Source organism: Pelobates fuscus, chromosome 6, assembly GCF_036172605.1.
Source record: "Pelobates fuscus isolate aPelFus1 chromosome 6, aPelFus1.pri, whole genome shotgun sequence".
NCBI classification, from domain to species: Eukaryota; Metazoa; Chordata; class Amphibia; order Anura; family Pelobatidae; genus Pelobates; species Pelobates fuscus.
This window is the reverse complement of record NC_086322.1, coordinates 53359444-53379361: the sequence shown is the minus strand read 5'-3', so window position 1 is coordinate 53379361 and position 19918 is coordinate 53359444. Positions and strand designations below refer to the sequence as shown.

At 42.0% G+C, this 19918-nt stretch overlaps 1 protein-coding gene across 1 annotated transcript in view; it reads right to left on the bottom strand.

Annotated features, from left to right (window-relative positions):
- HTT (huntingtin) overlaps positions 1 to 19918 on the bottom strand; it is a 188178-nt gene that overhangs the window by 88344 nt on the left and 79916 nt on the right. Inside the window, exons 11-12 of the mRNA XM_063457723.1 lie at positions 17481 to 17561; positions 17043 to 17395 (exon numbers count right to left, since the gene is read on the bottom strand). Of these exons, the coding sequence (XP_063313793.1) occupies positions 17043 to 17395; positions 17481 to 17561 (434 nt within the window). The remainder of the gene's footprint in view (positions 1 to 17042; positions 17396 to 17480; positions 17562 to 19918) is intronic.

The window sequence follows — 19918 nt, the reverse complement described above, 5'->3', positions numbered from 1 at the left end:
AGTGTTAGGCTAACTACGGGTTAACGTTAAAAAAAAGTTTTAAATTAAGCTTTAAAAAGTTAAAAGATTAAGAAAAAAAAGTTTTAATAATGTTTAAGTGAAAAATAAAAAAATAAAAACCCTTTACCCAGTCCAAATAAAAATTAACCCCTTCCCTGCCAGTCGATCACTGCCTACAGTGATCAAAATACAGATCACAGTATTATACTGTGATCTAATTTTTTTTAACCCCTGACGATTAACCTATTTATTTTTTAACCCTCAGGGGTTCAATTTATTTAATTAACTAATTTAAATATTGTATAATTAAATATTTTGCTAGCTGGGGTGGGTGGGAGTTATGGTAAAATGGGGAATTTACGGTTAGTGCTGCTTACTGCTAGTTAGGGGTTAACTGTAAAAAAAAAAAAGCTTAGAAAAATTTTAAATCTGTAAAAATTAAAATTTTAAGTTTAGGAAACTTTCAAAAAATTCATAAGCAAAACAAAAGTTTAAAAAAAATAGTTTTAAAAAGTTAAAAAAAGTTTTAAAAAGTTAACAAATACATTTAAAAACGCTCATTACCACTACACCTGGAACAAACTAGAGAAAAAGTTATCCCACGCCAAGGTTCAAAATATGCCTTTTAAATTACCCCAGGGTGTATTCTTTAATAAATAGTATGTGTTTGTGGGGAAGTTTCAATAACCAACCATCAAAACTACTCCAAATTGGAACATGGACACAGCATAAAACTTAAGTTAGAAAAAAAATGAATGGCTGTGTCTCAAATGTGCCCCTTCAACATCCACATACACCTGGCAAAGTACATATGGGGGCACTGATGTACTCAGACCACATAGCTGAGCAATATATGAAGTATTATACAGTGGTAGCACACAAAGTTTGCAAAATAAACTGTGCAAACTCACTTTGTGTGTCAAAAAGGCAGAAAAAAGGGCGGGGCCGGACCGCCAGGCTGAACGGACGCAAAATGGAGTAGCTCCTGGAAAAGCATCAAGTTTAAGCCTAAAAACGACAGCTTTAAACTTACCCGACACCTGGCTGCTGAACCCCGAAGTGAGAGACCACCCTGGTCCTGAGGAGAGGCTTGCCGGGAGGTTTTAGTCCCTCGGAGGGGCGATCCAAGTCTCAAGATGCGGACCGCTCGGGCGGTGAGCGGGGTGGACGGCCGCTGCCCAGCTATCCTGCCCACCAGCGGTAAGGCGGGTCCGGCCCCGTTCCCCCCCTCTGGGCCGGTGGGGGTGATCCCGGTCCCCACCCTGTGACCCATCGGACCTTCATAACGCTGGCACTCGGAGAGGTGTCGGAGAAGGCCCAGCGCACAGACCACTTCCAAAATGGCGGAGACCTCGTGGCAGGCGACCCTGACAACAGCGGGGAACGCTCATCTCCCCTGGGGGCCCAGGAACAGCCAAAACTGTATTTTACATGTTGTGGACCCAAGAACCTCAGACCAGCGTGACACAAACATATGCCTCAAGGTTCAAGCTGCAAACCGAGACGCTGCACAGGAGAAACCCTTGCCGACGACTGCTAGAGCTGGAATCAAACACAGGGACTGCATCGAAGGGGCCAACCGTGTAAGCAATCGAGACATTCCCACACTGGCCATAGCTTGAAGAGCCCACTACCCTGACCCACAGCTGACATGCCTCAAATCAAATCGTGTGGGCACTTTCCCCCGCTGTCACTATATCACACTAGCCCGGGAGCAACCTCTGCCACCGTTGTGGCTTACTACCCAGCGAACTTTACCTACTTCTCAAGCTGACTTTCTGTTACCACTTGTTACCAGTGGTCTCATATTCTGCTAAATCTCACTACAGCATATTTGTCTAACTAGCAAGGTCTAGATGGGTTCCCCTAAGCATGTTAACTTCGAGGGTTACAGGATTAGCCAATTACATATGGGCTTTTCATGTAACCATGTTTTTCTTCAACATTATAAAATGTGCACTGTCTCTCATGTCACACTATTGTTATACTATACTTAATGATATGCATGCACCAACTGTTGTGGCAGTGTTGCCCTGCTTGTCTAATCTATGCACGAATAAAATAAAGAATGTAAAAAAGAAAATGCTAGACACCATTAATATTGAAATGCATTTTTTACATAAACAATGGTTTATAATGCAAAGTGTTAGGCTTTTTGGAAGATTATGGTCACTCTATGCACCAACATCACTACAGCTTGTTATATTGTTCCGATTATGGTGACCTGAAGCCCTCCCAAGTCGTAAGTGGCAAACGGGAGCCCAGATCACTGCCTCCCCTGAAACCAAAAGCTCCTGCAAGGAGCTTACTTATGCTCCATCGAGCTGAGCTCTGTTGTGCAGGGCTGCCTAGTTGGCTGAGAAGCATTAGCTGAGCTCTATTACCCAGTAAGCACTTTCATTTACTGGTTACCGTTAAAGTGTAAATGTGGGCCAAAATGTTCTTATATATTGTGCTTATGGTTGATGATATATGAGATAAACACTTCAATCCTAAGAATGACATTAAATTCCGACCCAGTCAAGAGATATACAGAGACAAAGTAAGGACTCTTCTGCCTGACTTTCTTAGACTCAGGGCAGAGCTACAGTGTCAGTCGAGCTAGAGTGTCAGTCTAATTATAAAAATGTTCTTTTAAAAGAATTGCCGTGGTGCCATGAAAGTCCAGGACTCTGCTTTGTGGGACAACAAACCATTTATGTGTATGTATATATATATATATATAAATATATATATATATATATATATATATATGTATATGTTTAGTGTGGTCTTAAGTATAGGACAAATGATGAGGTCCATTAGGGTTTGTCCTTTTAAAAATCAGCACATTTCATAAGTTGGTGTTAGCAGGTTACCATATTAAAGAGCGGCGGCATGATGACGTGTATATGCCGCGCTGGGGATAGAAGGCCAGAAATAGGAAATCACACAGCTGTACCGGCTTGAAGATCGTTACAGACGGTACTTATTGCGACCAAGGAGACAGCATTGCAGCACTGAGGAGGACTCAATCGGGAGTTGAAACGCTTCTGCTGTTTACTTTTGTTTATTCCATGTTGGATTTTGGGACTTCTTAATCTTATTGCGGTGTTCTTAGGCTATATGCCTTTTATACTTACGAGTATCACTGCTTAATTGTCCTTTTTAAATATATTTCTTTATAATAAATTTATGTTATACTTTAAAAAAAAAAAAAAAAAAAGGCAGAAAAAAACGCTTATTACCACTACACTACCGTCAAAATTCAAAGTTCGGTAAAAACGGATATGGCTTGGTCTCCTATATGGCACTGTAGCTTCACGAAATAGTGCCAAAGACATACAATGGGGGTGTCTTTTTACTCAGAAGACTTAGCTGAGCATAATTTTGGGGTTTTGAACTTAGTGGCACATATGAAATATACAAAATGCCCAGCAAAAATGCAATCCGTATGTAAAAAAAATGCCCCAAATAATTTTTTACCACATACTTTGGCATATATTGGTGAAATAATGGGGGCATGTTAAGGCACAATATGCACCTTATGAGATACCCTGGAGTGTCTACTTTTACAAATGGTAGGCCTTTGTGGGGTTTTTTTGAACAGTCAAACTGTTATAATACCCCAAATGGAAGCATAGGCTCATTAAATCCGTCTCTCAAAATTCGACTGTGAATACTGAAAAGGGCAGGTCTCCTATATGGCACTGTAGCTTCACAAAATAGTGCCAAAGACATACAATGGGGGTGTCATTTTACTCAGCAGATGTAACTGAATACAAAATAAAACTTTGTACAGGAATAGCACACACCAACTTTACAAAATACACATGAGAAGTTCTTTGTTATAAGTTTGTGTGCCAAAACCCCCCAAAAACACAATTTTACTCCAATATTTAGCAGAGGTTGGTGGTGAAATGGCTACGTAGAAAGTGTCAAAACAACCTTAGGTAAATAGCCTGTGATGTCTACTTTATATAAATATATACTTTTGTGTGGCAATTTTGTTTTCTTTTATGGCTATTAAGCTTACAAGACAAACATAGCAAACTCTAAAATCGCTCCACATTAAAAGTTTATTTTACTCCTTGTGCTTTGTGACCTGTAACTACCAAAAAAAACTTAAAATCCCAGACACATTATATATTCTGTAAATCAGAACAACTAAATGAATTTATTTTTAATTACTTTCCTTAACCTGCACTAATTGTGCACACATTATTATTGCAAAAACTGTAAAAAAAAACCACAAAATATTTCATTCTTTTTGCATTTTTCTGTATTTTTTTATAATAAATAAGCATTTATGTATATGTGTATGTATATATATATATACACACACACATATACATAAATTCTTATTTATTATAAAAAAAATACAGAAAAATGCAAAAAGAATGAAATATTTTGTGTTTTTTTTTACAGTTTTTGCAATAATAATGTGTGCACAATTAGTGCAGGTTAAGGAAAGTAATTAATATATATATATGTTACATCAAATTAAAGCCCTTTCTGTCCTTTAAAAAACGGTATACAATATGCGTCGGTGCAATAAATTAGTAAAGTGCAAATTGCAGTTGAACGCAAACAGCAAAAAATGCAAAAAAATGCCGTTGTCATTAAGTGAAAGACAAGCTTCTGAAGCGCTGTCCTTAAGGGGTTAAAGATAGTGCGGCGCCAGACTTTACCTCTGAAAGTTGACTGACTAGCCCAGACCACTGGTCCGGTCATTTTAACCATGCAATGTCAAACATTGTAGTTTTGTTGAAACTGCAATGTTTCCAGTGCAGGGATAAGCACACCTCTAGTGGCTGTCTACCAAACAGCCATGAGTGGTGCTTCCACTGCACTGACCTAAGAAAACCCCATTGCATGAAATTGTGGCTATAAAAAAACACCTAATTCAATGCTTTCCTATGAGAAGCACTGCAAGCACACAAATCACTCGCCATGCATGTGCACCAGGTCCCCAATGCTCCTCTATAAAGTAGCAGCTCCGAGTGAGTCTCAGCACTGGTATAGGGTTAGTATTAGCCATTTAAATTATTTTTCTGGCAAAAAGAGGGTTCTGAATCTATCTAGAGGCAGATTTGTTTTCCTAGCCCTATATTGTTGCTTTAATCCCAGACTTTTAGGGATGTCATGCCATAAACATATAGAAACGCATATTTCAAAAACACTACCAATTTAAATAGGCCTTACTCTACCCCCTGATGCTATCAAAGACAACCTTAGAAGTCAGAACAATATGCAGGGTGGTCTTTTAGGGTATCCAGGAAATCAAAGACGATATGTGTCATGAATATTAACAATCTAAAAGTGGCCTGGGTGCAGTGTCCCTGTCCCCTTAACCGTGCAATATTTATGCACTAGAGGCGCTTATTGGAGTTTTACACCGTGAACCGATGCTCGCGATTTGCATGATGATGTCCAGTGTCTTGGAAAAGCCCTATAGGAAAACTACTGATTCTCCTTGGGGAAGGAAGTCCTAATACGCGTGGCGCCCGCTGTGCATGCGCACGATCTCTGACATTGCAGGAGGATGATCCGGATCAAGCACCTATGGACTTAAGTCCTGGAATCATGCAAGTGGATGAACCCTTTCCAAACAGGGTGGCAGAGGAACACTAGTGACGGGAAAACAGTTTTGTATTCATAACACTAAAGTGTTCCTTATCCCCTTAAGGACAGAGCTTCAGAAGCTTGTCTTTCACTTTATGACAACGGCATTTTTTTCTGTTTGCGTTCAACTGCAATTTGCATTTGACTAATTTATTGCACCGACGCATATTATATACCGTTTTTTAAAGGACAGAAAGGGCTTTAATTTGATGTAACATATATATACATAAATGCTTATTTATTATAAAAAAAATACAGAAAAATGCAAAAAAAATGAAAATTTTGTGGGGTTTTTTTTACAGTTTTTGCAATAATAATGTGTGCACAATTAGTGCAGGTTAAGGAAAGTAATTAAAAATAAATTCATTTAGTTGTTCTGATTTACAGAATATATAATGTGTCTGGGATTTTAAGTTTATTTTGGTAGTTACAGGTCACAAAGCACAAGGAGTAAAATAAACTTTTAATATGGAGCGATTTTAGAATTTGGTATGTTTGTCTTGTAAGCTTAATAGCCATAAAAGAAAATAAAATTTCCACACAAAAGTATATATTTATATAAAGTAGACATCACAGGCTATATACCTAAGGTTGTTTTGACACTTTCTACGTAACCATTTCACCGCCAACCTCTGCTAAATATTGGAGTAAAATTGAGTTTTTTGGCACGCAAACTTATAACAAAGAACTTCTCATGTGTATTTGGTAAAGTTGGTGTGTGCTATTCCTGTACAAAGTTTTATTTTATATTCAGTTACATCTGCTAAGTAAAATGACACCCCCATTGTATGTCTTTGGCACTATTTCGTGAAGCTACAGTGCCATATAGGAGACATGTCCTTTTCAGTATTCACAGTAGAATTTTGAGAGAGATTTAATGAGCCTATGCTTCCATTTGGGGTATTATAACAGTTTGACTGTTCAAAAAACCCCCACAAAGGCCTACCATTTGTAAAAGTAGACACTCCAGTGTATCTCTTAAGGTGCATATTGTGCCTTAACATGCCCCCATTTTTTCACCAATATATGCCAAAGTATGTGGTAAAAAATTATTTTTTGCATTTTTTACATACGGATTGCAACACCTAATATGTTGCTCAGCTATGTCATCTTAGTGCAACGATACCCACATGTGTACCTTTTTCATGGTTATGTGGATGTTGAAGGGGCACATTGGAGACCAAGTCATATGAGTTTTTACCAAACTTTGAATTTTGACGCTGGGTCTATGTGCAATTTCCAAGCAGGTTTTAAATTCAAACTACCCCACAAAGGCCTATGTCATCTTAGTGCAATAATACCCCCATGTGTACCTTTTTCAGGGTTATGTGGATGTTGAAGGGGCACATTGGAGACACACCACTTCCATATTTTTCAAAAGTGGATGCTGGGCCCAAGTCTCATTTTAGCAGCTCAGGACTGCAAATTACCTCTCAAAGGCCACATATATTTTTAAGTATAAGCAGCTCATCAATTCAAATTATGAACAAGTGCATACTATTTGCTGTGAAAAGGGGGAATAGTTGAGGTAAACTTATCCGGGGGTAGTACCCAGTCATCTGCGTCCTGGGCAAAGCTGTCATGGATTCCGAAACCAAAACACAGACAGACCACAAAGAGAGAGAACACAGAGAGAGAAACTTGTAATACCGGTCCTTAGAATGGCCGGGCTGGGGGGCGGGGCCTGACCGCTGAGTTGAGCGGACGCAAGAAGCAGCAGCTCCTGGGCCCACAAACAATAATCACAGATCTCTGCCAAAATAGACACCCAAATCGGGCACCGGGATGCTGAAACCGAGCAGAGGACACCGAGCCCTACAGAAGGACACCTCAAACAGCGATGCCCTGCTCGGCGCCAACATGCGGCCTACTTACTCGAGAGGCGCGGGAGAGACGGGCGCTCTCCCGCCGCTTTCACACTCGGCAGACTCACTACTGGGCCCACGTTCCCCCCCCTATGGACCGGCGGGGGTCATCCCGGTCCGCATTACATGGGGCCACAGGACTATACGCAACTCGCAATCGGCACTCAAGATGGAGGCTGCCGATAAAGCTCCTGGGCCTACACTCACAAAACCTCGACCAGAGCGACAGGCAAGCGGGACCTGCCAAGAAGACCGCATAACAGCAGCCTTCAATCATTTTTGGGCACGCTTGTGGGCCACAATGACTCGGACCCGAACAGCCACAAAGGACCCTCGTCTGCCCTTACCTACACCTCCACCGACCCTGAAGGGCTCCACCAGGCCGCCTTCCCGTGAGCATCAACAGAGGAGTGCGGTAACCAAGCCTGGACTTCAGGGCCGCGGTCCGCGCACCCGTCAATGCCTGCCAGGGTCCCGACAAACCAAGGGAACCCCCACTCACGACCCACCACCACACAAGTTAGTGAGACGCACTCGGAGGTCCCAAGCTCAGCTCGCGGCCTGCACAGTCAGGAACCGCCGACAACGCTTCTCGGCCGCAACCAGGGTACAAAAGGGCTTAACTCCCACATTAAGGAAAAGAGCAGAGACACTAATCATCAGATCACAATGGGGAACAAAGAGAACGGCAAGCCACCAAGGACATGCCCATGCCACCCGAGGTAATTGCCGGAGACCGAGAGGCGGAGGCCCACCTGTTCCGTTGGTCTGCGGCACCGAGGCCCCTTGGAATCCACCGGCTGGTGCCATACCCCTGCCAACTAGAGGCATCGGATGACTCTCAAAGCCTCATTGCTGGATGGCCTATTGCCACGCCACCACGTCCCTGCAGCTGAAACAGACTTTGCCCCACATCAGCACAACTTACAGCTATGCCGCTGACAGGGATTGGCTGAACTTTCTTTAAGTATGCAGGTCTATAATGTACACAACACTCGCATCTAGTGAGCACAAAACTTTTCTTCAGTTACTGCCGTTGTGACAGAACGTTACCAGTGACTTTTTACTTCAATAGTTATTGCCACCGCGACTCTTATTTACATATTTATTTGTATTATCTCCCAGCGTAATGCAGATAACCCACTAGCTTATACTATAACACACAATCGATTTACTAACCCTGTTCCATGCGCACACATAAGCCTTATGCTGCCCTACAGAATTGTGATGCATTATAAAAAGGTGCAATACACCCATAATCATATGCACAACTAGTAGTGGTGGGTGCACACTTAGCCTAGCACGATTTACTGTAATAATTCTATATTGTGTAAACTCCAAAGAAGTTAAGAGTTATTATGTCCGACGCATGTATATTTTGTATGTTTAGTATAATTATTTTATGTTTGACTAGCTTATGACATAGCGTAGAAACCATTATTCAGAAAGTTACAAGCGATAGTATTTTGTGTCATGTACTGAAATGCAACACTGAGCTGAGCCACTAGGGAGCTTCACTGTGACTGAACTATTCAGCAAGCAACTATAAAACTAGTAACTTAACTGTAAGATGCGACATACCAAACGGGCAGTAGCGCAGTAATTACACAAGCAAACGCAATCGTGCCTTATTTAGGATGGTACCTTATTTAGAATGTATCCTTCTTTAGCAGGTAATCAAGCAATTGAGCAATGCCCAAGCAGTTCACTCATATTTACTCCACGACAGTCTTACCCATGTTATATCTCAAGCATGATACATGCCTTAACACTGTTTTAACATGTCACTCAGAACACTGACAATTATTGTTGGGGCACAGTGAGCAATGGCACCGTATTACCTGAGCTCCGACTCCTAGTTACCTCTTAAACTTGTTGTGTTATATCCTTCCTGTTTCAACGCACTAGGCGCTGACATGAGTAGACCGGGCACGTAGCTGTTCATCCCCGACTTAAGCCTATAAAACGATGTTTTTAGCATGACCCTCACCTTTATTTTGTCCTAAACCACGCTATCAAGCGGTAGACAAAGCGACTGTTCATTCTAGGTGGTTAGGAAGTATATGATGCTAACCTGATTGTTTTTTTTTTCACTTTAAAAAAAAAAAAGTGCAATGTCTCTAATGCCATGTAACATATGTGAATGCCAATAGATCTGCACCAGCTGTTGTGGCAGTGCAACTTGCATGTTTTTCTCTCTGCACGAACAAAATAAAGAATAAAAAAAAAAAAAAAAAAAAAAAAAAAAAAGAATGGCCGGGCTATACAAGCAGAGAATTGTCAAGGTACAAGCCGAGGTCAAAGGAGTAAAGAGAAACGGAACAACGATAGGACAAGCCGAGGTCAAGGATCAGAGAAGACAGGATAAACGGTAGACAAAGCCAAGATTCGGTAACCAATCAGACAGATAACTAAAATTGCACCCCAAAACTGGTCTACTTATTCAGCCTGGGTGTGAAAAATTTAAAAACAATGGCCAATACATAGGCCGGGCTGAGAGGGGCAATCAGGGCAGTAATAGCTGGTCTCAACTCTTACGCCCCTCTTGTAACACACCCTGCACCTTTTCTGGGGATTTTGTTTTTTAGGGGTTGGTGGGATCTTAAAGCAGAAGTGACCTGCCTCCATTATTCTGCTAGGCTCCACTGATGGTCTCCTTGTGTGGCATTCTAGCAGCTTAGAAATTAGCTCAAACTGGAAAGAAAGAAAAGTGCTTTTCAGCCCAGCATTTGCCTTTTTAGAAATGACAAAGGTATTGTGGATTGCCAACTGCATCAGGTATATGCCCACTTTTTTATACCATGCCCTGGTCTTTCTCATGATCAAATACGGCTGCATCAGTTGATCGGACAGGTCAACGCCCCCCATATGCCGATTATATTGCCGTATGCAGACTGGCACCCGTTTACATTCGTCTCTGCCACGAACTGCGACCCTCCGAGTGTTTTCACCATGGATGGTGGTTAAGATGAAAACATCATTTTTATCCCTGTACTTGAGTGCCAGCAGTTCATTCTGGCAGAGAGCTGCTGTTTCCCCCCTTTTCATTTTTTTGTTCGCTAGAGCCTTTGGGAAACCTGTGCGACTCTTCCGAATAGTGCCACAGGCCACGGTCTCGAAGCAGTACAACATTTTTAACAGTGGGATGCTATTATAAAAGTTATCGATGTATAGATAATAAACTTTATTAAGCAGTGGCATTATTAAGTCCCAGACAATTTTCCCACTTGTCCCTACTATATCTGGGCACCCTGGGGGATCAAGGTGGCTATCCCTTCCTTCGTATACACCATGGGTCGTCAACCTGGTCCCTACCGCCCACTAGTGGGGGTTTCAGGATTCCAGGTGGGCGGTAGGGATTTCCAGGTTGATCGGGCGGGCGCGAGCCGGCGGTACCCGTGCGACTGGGTACCGCCATGACCATTTGCGGCCCCGGCCCGCGCGGCAAACCGCCGGGGCCGCCTTCCAAAGTGTCCATCGGGTGGCCCATGCTGTCAGGGCCACCCGATGGATGCGGATTGTAAGGGGGCCCGGTCAGCGCTGGGCGCTTTAACAGCGCGACCGGGCCCCCTGTGATGACATCAGAGCTGGGAGGAAGTGATTCCCCGGTCACTCCTCCCAGCTAAAACTGAGAGCCGCGCGGGAGGAAGCAGAGGGAGTCAGAGTGGGAACTCTGACTCCCATCCAACTGAGCCACCACTGGACCCCAGCAAAAGTCACCCTCCTGCACCTTAAAGGTAGGAAACAGGAGGGTGACTTAAATATAATGTTTGTGTGTGTGGGTGTGTGTATGTCTTGTGTGGGTGTGTGTATGTCTTGTGTGGGTGTGTGTATGTCTTGTGTGGGTGTGTGTATGTCTTGTGTGGGTGTGTGTATGTCTTGTGTGGGTGTGTATGTCTTGTGTGGGTGTGTATGTCTTGTGTGGGTGTGTGTCTTGTGTGGGTGTGTCTGTCTTGTGTGGGTGTGTGTCTTGTGTGGGTGTGTCTGTCTGTATGTGTCTTTGTATGTATGTCTTGTGTGTGCGCATGTGTCTGTATGTATGTATGTATGTGTGTCTTGTCTTTGTATGTATGTGTCATTGTATGTGTGTCTTGTGTGTCTGCATGTGTGTGTGTCTATGTATGTCTTATGTGTGTGTCTGCATGTGTCTGTGTGTGTCTGTTTGTATGTGTGCCTGTTTGTATGTATGTGTCTTGTGTGTGTGTGTATGTGTGCCTGTCTGTGTCTTTGTGTGTCTTGTGTGTCTGTAGGTGTGTATGTGTGCCTGTCTGTGTCTGTATGTCGTGTGTGTGTCGTATGTGTCTTGTGTGTGTGTGTGTGTGTGTGTATGTGTCTGTCTGTATATATGTGTGTGTGTGTCTTGTCTTTGTATGTATGTGTCATTGTATGTGTGTCTTGTGTGTCTGCATGTGTGTGTGTCTATGTATGTCTTATGTGTGTGTTTGCATGTGTGTGTGCATGTCTGTTTGTGTGTGTGTGTCTATGTATGTCTTATGTGTGTGTTTGCATGTGTGTGTGCATGTATGTTTGTGTCTGTATGTATGTGTCGTGTATGTGTGCCTGTCTGTGTCTTTGTGTGTGTCTGTATGTGTGTGTCTGTATGTGTGTGTGTCTTGTGTGTGTGTCTTGTGTGTGTGTATGTCTGTATGTGTGTCTTTGTGTGTGTGTCTTGTATGTGTGCCTGTCTGTTATAGTGGACTATAGTAAGTGGGCTACCTAGCTCAGCCTTCCTACTGGGCATTGCTATAAGGACGGTTAAAAAATAGAAAAAAGGGGAAAAAAAGGTGGGGAGGGGAATTGAGGAGGGAGAGGAGATGAGCTGACGCACAAATGAGAAATCATATTATGCGCAAACAGAGAAGTCGTCTGAATATCACTGAAAGAGACCTTCGTTTGTTCCTTACGAAAATCGAACCAGATATCAAATATTTAGTCTCGCAGCATCAACCTCAAGGATCTCATTAATCACTAGTAAAGGTAATTTCAATTTACTTTATTGTTTTCTCATTAAACTTTATAAAGTTAAAAACCTTATAAACCTGCATTAAGTAGAAATAAAAAGATAAATGTACGTACATTTATTTTTATTTTTAAAACACCCTCCTTTCTTAAAAATATTCCGCATTTGCGCGAAAACTGGTGGGCGGTAAGGAAATTTTTTCAACCAAAAAGATGCATTAGTGGGCGGTAGGTAAAAAAAGGTTGACTACCACTGGTATACACGGAAGGTGTATACGTAGCCACTGCCACTTTAACATAGTTTATAAAATTTTATCCCATATCGGGATCTTTTGGATGGGATATATTGTCTAAACCCCAGTCTTCCCTTAAACTTCATTAAGGACTCGTCAATGGAAATGTTTTTATTGGGGGTATATATAGTGGCAAATTTACTGTTAAAGTGGGCAATTAAAGGGCGTATTTTGTAAAGAAGATCATACTGTGGATCACCTTTTGGGGGGCACTTGCTATTATCACTAAAGTGCATAAATCTTAGTGTTATGGTACTTTTTGAAAGTAAACCAAAATGTTCAAAGTCTATCTGTTCCTGTCCAAATCAATAAAGTTAAATTGCGTATATACGCTGAAGTAATTAAGTCTGACACGCAAGGTTCAGGTTAAAATAACTTCGAGAAAGTTTATTGGCAAGTGAAGAAAAAGCGGGCGCGCAGGCCCTTTTAAGAGGCATTTTGCGTCATCATTGATTATTAGAATATCAGCAAATAAACATCATCAATTGGATTAATTGTTAAGTGACGGGGTTAGTGTCTTACCTATTGGTTCGTAAAATTAAGAGGTTAGTCCCGTGCCCACCCATCAGAGGTGGGATTATTCTGGACACGGGTGGGGGACAAGGGGGTCCTAAGCGTCATTTTACACGGTCAATGATATCAGGCTTTATGTCCAGGTGCAAGGTCTCTTATGAATAGAACATTTCATTACTACTGTGTTCTGTGGCCTTCAAACTGTACTATCTTACAAGCTCTAAGGAGTAGCCAGCAAGTCTTAAGGAGTAGCCAGCACCTCCTGGTACTTGTCCTTGAAGGAAACACGGTCTTTGTCTACTGTATTAATTGGGTTGAGAAGTTCAGTCACGTAATGTAGTTTTAAAATGAACAAGTTAAGTCATGAGGACAAAATGGAGGATTGAAGAAGTCAGGTTAGGAGGACAAAATGGAGGACGAAGTCACAGTATAAAGTTAAAATGGAGTTAGTACAATAATTCAATACAAGTACAATAAAGATTTTTAATAATTCCACATCATTAGTATGTCTTCATATCTTTCCCTCGTCATTGTCTCGGCAAAAATGGGGGTATTGCAAATAGGATGTTTGGACCAATACATCATAATTGTGGGCTTTTTTAATTAGCCCCATTAACATGGTCAGTGCCCAGAATTGCTTTAATTCTGGCACACTGGTTGGGTTCCATCTCTGTTTCCTGGAGATAAGAGAGTCTGGATTGCTGCCAGATATTGCTCCGCATAGAGATTAGTCTGGGTGACTATCTCCCCAAAAATCTCATCCCCCAAGAACAGCTGCATAACATCCAGCGCACTATAGGCAGACAGGTCAGCCTGTATGCCAGGATTGGCTGTAAACACTGGGATGTCTGGTGAAAAATTATTAGGGGGTACCCAGTCATCTGCGCCATGTTCAGCATTAGGGGAATCGTCGATTTCCCCTGATGGTCCTGCAGTATCTGGCACATAGTCCCTGTCCCCTGCGTCCCCTGCGTCACTCCCTGCTTCACTCTCTGAGGCAGTGTCAGTCGCCTCTGAGTCGGCCGCTAACAGGGCATAAGCCTCCTCTGCGCTATACTTCCTAAACATTATTAATACCGCTAACACAGCTAACAAAACTCTAACAAAAAAATATTATTTTTTTTATTTTATTCCCTAATTCCCACTAAATTCCACCCACCAAAATAACAAAATCACAAATTAATAAAATCAAATAATAAAATTTAACCCCTTAGGGTTACAAAAAAAATTAAAAATTAACCCTTGAAAGTAAAAAAAAAAGTACTGTGACCTGTATATTGATCACTAGTAGCAGTGATCAAGCAGCAGGGAAAGGGTTATTTTTTTTTTTTTAAATAAAGGGTAAAGGGATTGGGAACTTTTTTTGAACCTTAACTATTCTTCTGGGACACAATGTAGCACCGATCCGTCTCTCTCCACTTCACAAACCCACACGAGGTGGAGGGAGGCGGATCAGATATCCCAGCAGCATTGTGACCGCTGTGACTGGCTGTCACAGCGATCACATGGGCTGGGATATCCGGATTTGCTGCTGCTGGTCTGCCCCTGACTCGGAGGGACCCAGCAACAGCATTAACCCCGCGATCGCCGGCACTGCGCGATCGCGGCGTTAATTTTAACGCGTGACGGACGAGGTCCGTCACTCGTCATTAACGCTTTCCCCTGAGTGACGGACCTCGTCCGTCACTCGTCGTTAAGGGGTTAAGCATGTTTGAGTTTTCTATACACAGAAACTGAGCCATTGTTTCAATAATGTCTCAAAGTCCTGACATGATTAGTTGCTCAGCCGGTCCAAAGCAACTCCAACTATCAAAAAGTTTGAGGCTCCACTCGGTTCTCCCGAAATGGAACAATAGAGCTAAAACACCATTTGAACTCTTATGCACACGGGAAAACAAAACTAAGCGTCCCCTATCAGCCATATACCGCCTCCTTCAATCTGACCCTGGAGACCTACCTACTCATTCCTTCCAACGTAAATGGATGAAGGAACTTCACATACACATGACAACTACTGACTGGTCACACATTAGGCGCTCAGGAATGAAAACGCCATTGAGCATAGCCCGTAAAGAGACTTTCTATAAAAGGGTCACTAGATGGTACAGAACACATGCTCCACACTTTCTGGCCCACAATTAGTGACCAATGCTGGAGATGTGAAGCAGCACAAGGGGATATGGAACATATATGGTGGGGATGTGAGAATATAGTCCCGTTTTGGACCCAGATCCTTTCCGACATTAAGAAACTAATTCCACTGGGAACGATTATCTCCCTCCCAAATACTGCTAGGGTGGCCCCGGCCCCGATAGAGCCATATAAACAGCGACTTCTGAACATTCTCCTAGGGGAGGCCAATGCCCTGATTCCTATACACTGGCGACAAACTAATGCGCCCTCAAGGGAACAGTGGGTCCAGCGGGTAGAAACGACCAGAGAACTGGAGGAAATACATTGGTCGACCCAGGGCAAAAGGGACAAGTACTCCAAAACCTGGGAACCGTGGCTTAATTATTGGAAGGCACCCCCTGCAGGGACATCACCTACAACCATCAACGGCTAAAGTACTAGGAGTGCAGCATAAACAGGTATAAAAGATCTTACCGCAACAGTAGGAGAACCCTAAACATTATTGTTCAGTAATAGCAACAGTATACCCCACCTTATCACCACCTTTCCTCACACCTAACCCCCCTACCGAAGTTCTCTCTCCCTACCCCCTCCTTACCTCATCGTAACTTTCAATCACGATAACTGTCCAACAGGGTTCAGCAGCCAATACTGCTTGTCTATTTTAATGACTATGTATAAATATGTGGAACCCCACTATGTTCAATCACTTTGCGTACCCTTATCTCTTCTGTACCCCTTGATTTGATGACTCAAATTGAAAAACTAATAAAAACGAAATTAAACAAAAAAAAGTTTGAGGCTGAGCAAACTCCATAACTAATCATGTCAGACAGATTTTTGCTAACACACACTAAGCCCATAATATGCCAACAGATTCTGTTACTAAAACAAAATCCGGGGGTGCGCTGACCCTTCCTGCCCCATGGACCAGCCTCAACGGATTTAATCTCATGCTCAAACGTACATGCCAACACAAGATCATAAGTTTGTATATATAAACAATGCTCTACTTTTGCATGCTAGTAAGCAGTGTCTGAAACATCCCTTTACTATAAAAGCTTTTTCATGAAAATTCCAATGTTTATTTTTATTTTTTTAAATGTCCGTACATCATAACTACAACGTTGGGCAATGTGTGTGCTTTATCAGAACTTGAAAAAAATCCCAAATCGAAAAATCATAAAATCCCAATTGAATGGCTTTTTACTTGAAATGTTGTAAATGAAATATAAACAACTTGCACTGTCAGCAGCCTTTAAACTTCAGTCTCATGAACTGAAAGTTTATTAAAACAGAACTAATTACAAACTAATGGTCTACCCAGTATTCACAGCTTGCAAAGAAAAACAGATTCTGCGCAAATGCTGCAAAATATAACATAGAAGCGAAGCATAAAAGGTAAACCCTCCTATGACATGCCACTATGGACTTTTATTGCATCATGCATTGGGATTTAAGAAAAATAATTAAAATAAAATAGGCTTGCGTAAGGTCATGCTCCTTGGTACATTTACAAACCGCTGACCTTTTGAAAGCTATTGGCTGACAGTGAAAAGGAAGTTGATGAATAAGTAGATGTGTCCAAGTCTGGACCCTCCATGGAGGAACTCTGAGACATATCGGGCCCTTCGGTAGAAGACCGGGATCCCCCCTCTGCCCGTTGCACACTTACAATTTCAGAACTGTCTGACGGGGTGACCGCAGAGTCTGGACCTTCGGTAGTTGTTTGTGAGCTGTCACTCACGGGTGAGGAAGCCTGGGTGGTTCCCTCATTCATGTCCATGTTTGGGTCAGACTGGGCGGTGCTGATTTGGCTTGAGCTGCGACTTAAAATGTCCTCCTCTTCACCTTCTGTTATGGAGCTGGCCAAGTCGGAGTTGCTCAGATCTACAGAGTCTGACTGCAACGTATGCTGTGATCGGGGCTGTTCTGTAATTATGTCATGGGTGGCTGTGTCAGATCCAGACGCTGAAGCAGAGCCACCAGTGGAAGAGCCCACATCAGATGAAACATCGTTCTTAACACCTGGTCATGGAAAAATATAAAAATTGCAGGTCACATAAAATGATGTAGAGGTCCTCAAGAGGAACACACCAAAAACATCACTGACCTGCAAAAGGTGCAGCTGCGACATCTGTTTTTGCATCAGCATCATCTTCCAAACCTTCCTCTTCACCCAACTGGATTTTGCCTGGTACAAGATATACAGTTAAAGTCATTTAGATCAATGTGCTTTAAATTGCTTAGCCTTGTAAGTAATATAGCATGGCTGCTAATGCCAATGTGAGCTATTCTTGGTAACCTGATCACTGCTACACATAAAAGGGAAACAAATAATTTTTTTTTTTTACGAAAAACTGAAAAAAAAAAAAAAAATTCAGCTCTTCATTATTCATTAAGCAGCAACATATGCCAGAGCATAGTAAAACTGAAGTGCTTCACTGGCAACCATGCTAACTATGGAATCTAGTACAGGGGGTCTAACATGTCCAGAAAAATTACATGGAGAGATACATGCTCAACCCAAGAGTGTACACAGTAAAGGAATCTCAGCAGTGACAGCCAAGATAGAAGGTGGGGAAAAAAGAAGGTAAAACGTAGAACAGTGGTGGCTCCAGGATGGATTAGCTCAAGGAATCTGTGGAGAAACAAATTGAGGTATAAGACGTGCTTTTAACAGCCAGTAGGTGGTAATAAGGAGCACAATGTAACAGACTGTTGCTGCTGCTCTATACATAAAGATGACAGAGGTTGGGTGCCTCGTGCTTTGGAGAAGAAGTCAACACTCAGAATGTTTATGAAGGAGAAAAATATGTTTTTAAAGGAATACTCTAGGCACTGAAAGAACTTTAGCCCAATTAATTCGTTTTGGTGTATAGATTATGCCACTTAAGTCTCATAGCTCAATTCTCTGCCATTTAGGAGCTAAATCACTTTGTTTATATGGCCCTTGCCACACCTCTCCTGCATAATGATATATACAGTCTCCGTACACATTTCCTGTTCAGATATCTAATTTATAACTTCCTTTATTGCAAAGTCAGTTTAATTTAGAATTTATCATCATTTGCTCTGTTAATTGCTTGCTAAGAAAGCAGGAGAAACAAACCTCTAAAGTAATAAATATTTGAAACCATTTTTCCATGATGTTTGTGTCAGTCACAGCCAGGGAAGGTGAGCCTAGGGCTCCATAAACAGAAACAAAAGTGGTTTAACTCCTAAACAGCAGAGAACTGAGCTGCCTGCAGGGGCATGATCTATACACAAACATTGCTTTATTAAAGGGGCACTATAGCCACCAGAACAACTACAGCTTATTGAATTTGTTCTGGTGAGTAGAATTATTGCTTTCAGGCTTTTTGCTGTAAACACTGTCTTTTCAGAGAAAATGCAGTGTTTACATTACAGCCTAGTGATAACTTCACTGGCCACTCCTCAGATGGCTGTTAGAGATCATTCCTGGGTCATGGCTGCCTAAAATGCATCCAAACATTCAGTGTCTCCACCCTCTGCATGCAGACACTGAACTTTCCTCATAGAGATTAATTGATTCAATTCACCTCTATGAGGAGATGCTGATTGGCCAGGGCTGTGTTTGAATCATGCTGGCTCTGCCTCCTTGTCAGTCTCAGCCAATCCTATGGGGAAGCATTGTGATTGTACCAGGCCACCACTTCTGATGTCAGCAGACAGGTTTTGACTATTCTGAGTCAAACAGCATGCAGAGCTACAGCTTCGGGCTTGAATAAAAGTAAGATTTTGCTATTTTTGGGGAGGCATGAGGGGCCCAGGTGGACTAGATGGTGGTTTTAACACTATAGGGTCAGAAATACATGTTTGTGTTCCTGACACTATAGCTAAAGTTGTGTGAATGCCTATAGTATCACTTTAACATTTACGTATGGAATATGTGGGAATATATGGGTGGCACATTAAAATAATAAATTTAAATATGCAGCCCCAGGTGCACTGTGTGTTCAGACACTTTTCTATCATGGCTAGCATTAAAGGTTTTTTTGTTTGTTTTTTTTTAGTAATTTGAGTTATAGCAGCATCGCTCCCCAAGTGCATCAATGAGGCTTAACCCCTTAAGGACACATGACTTGCGTGACATGTCATGATTCCCTTTTATTCCAGAAGTTTGGTCCTTAAGGGGTTAAACGCTCATGACCCCGACACCGGTTTACCAGTTGTCCTTCCTTGCACCACTTTTGCTAGGTTCTGACTAATGCATAGAGGGAACCCCCCACAAGATTTGTTGTAGTGGAGATATTCTGACCAAGTAGTCTAGCCATCCCAAATTCATCCTTGTCAAACTCACTCAGATCTTTTTTACTTGCTAATTTTTCCTGCTTCCTATATCTGCAACTCCAGAACTATTTACACGCTGCCCAATATATCCCACCACTTGACAGGTGTCATTGTAACGATATAATCAATTTTATTTACTTCACCAGTCGTTGGTTTTAAATTTGTAACTGATCTGAGCATACTTGTATGAATGATTAAGTGGAATATCTGTTAGTAGTTATACAGGTTTGTGGATAA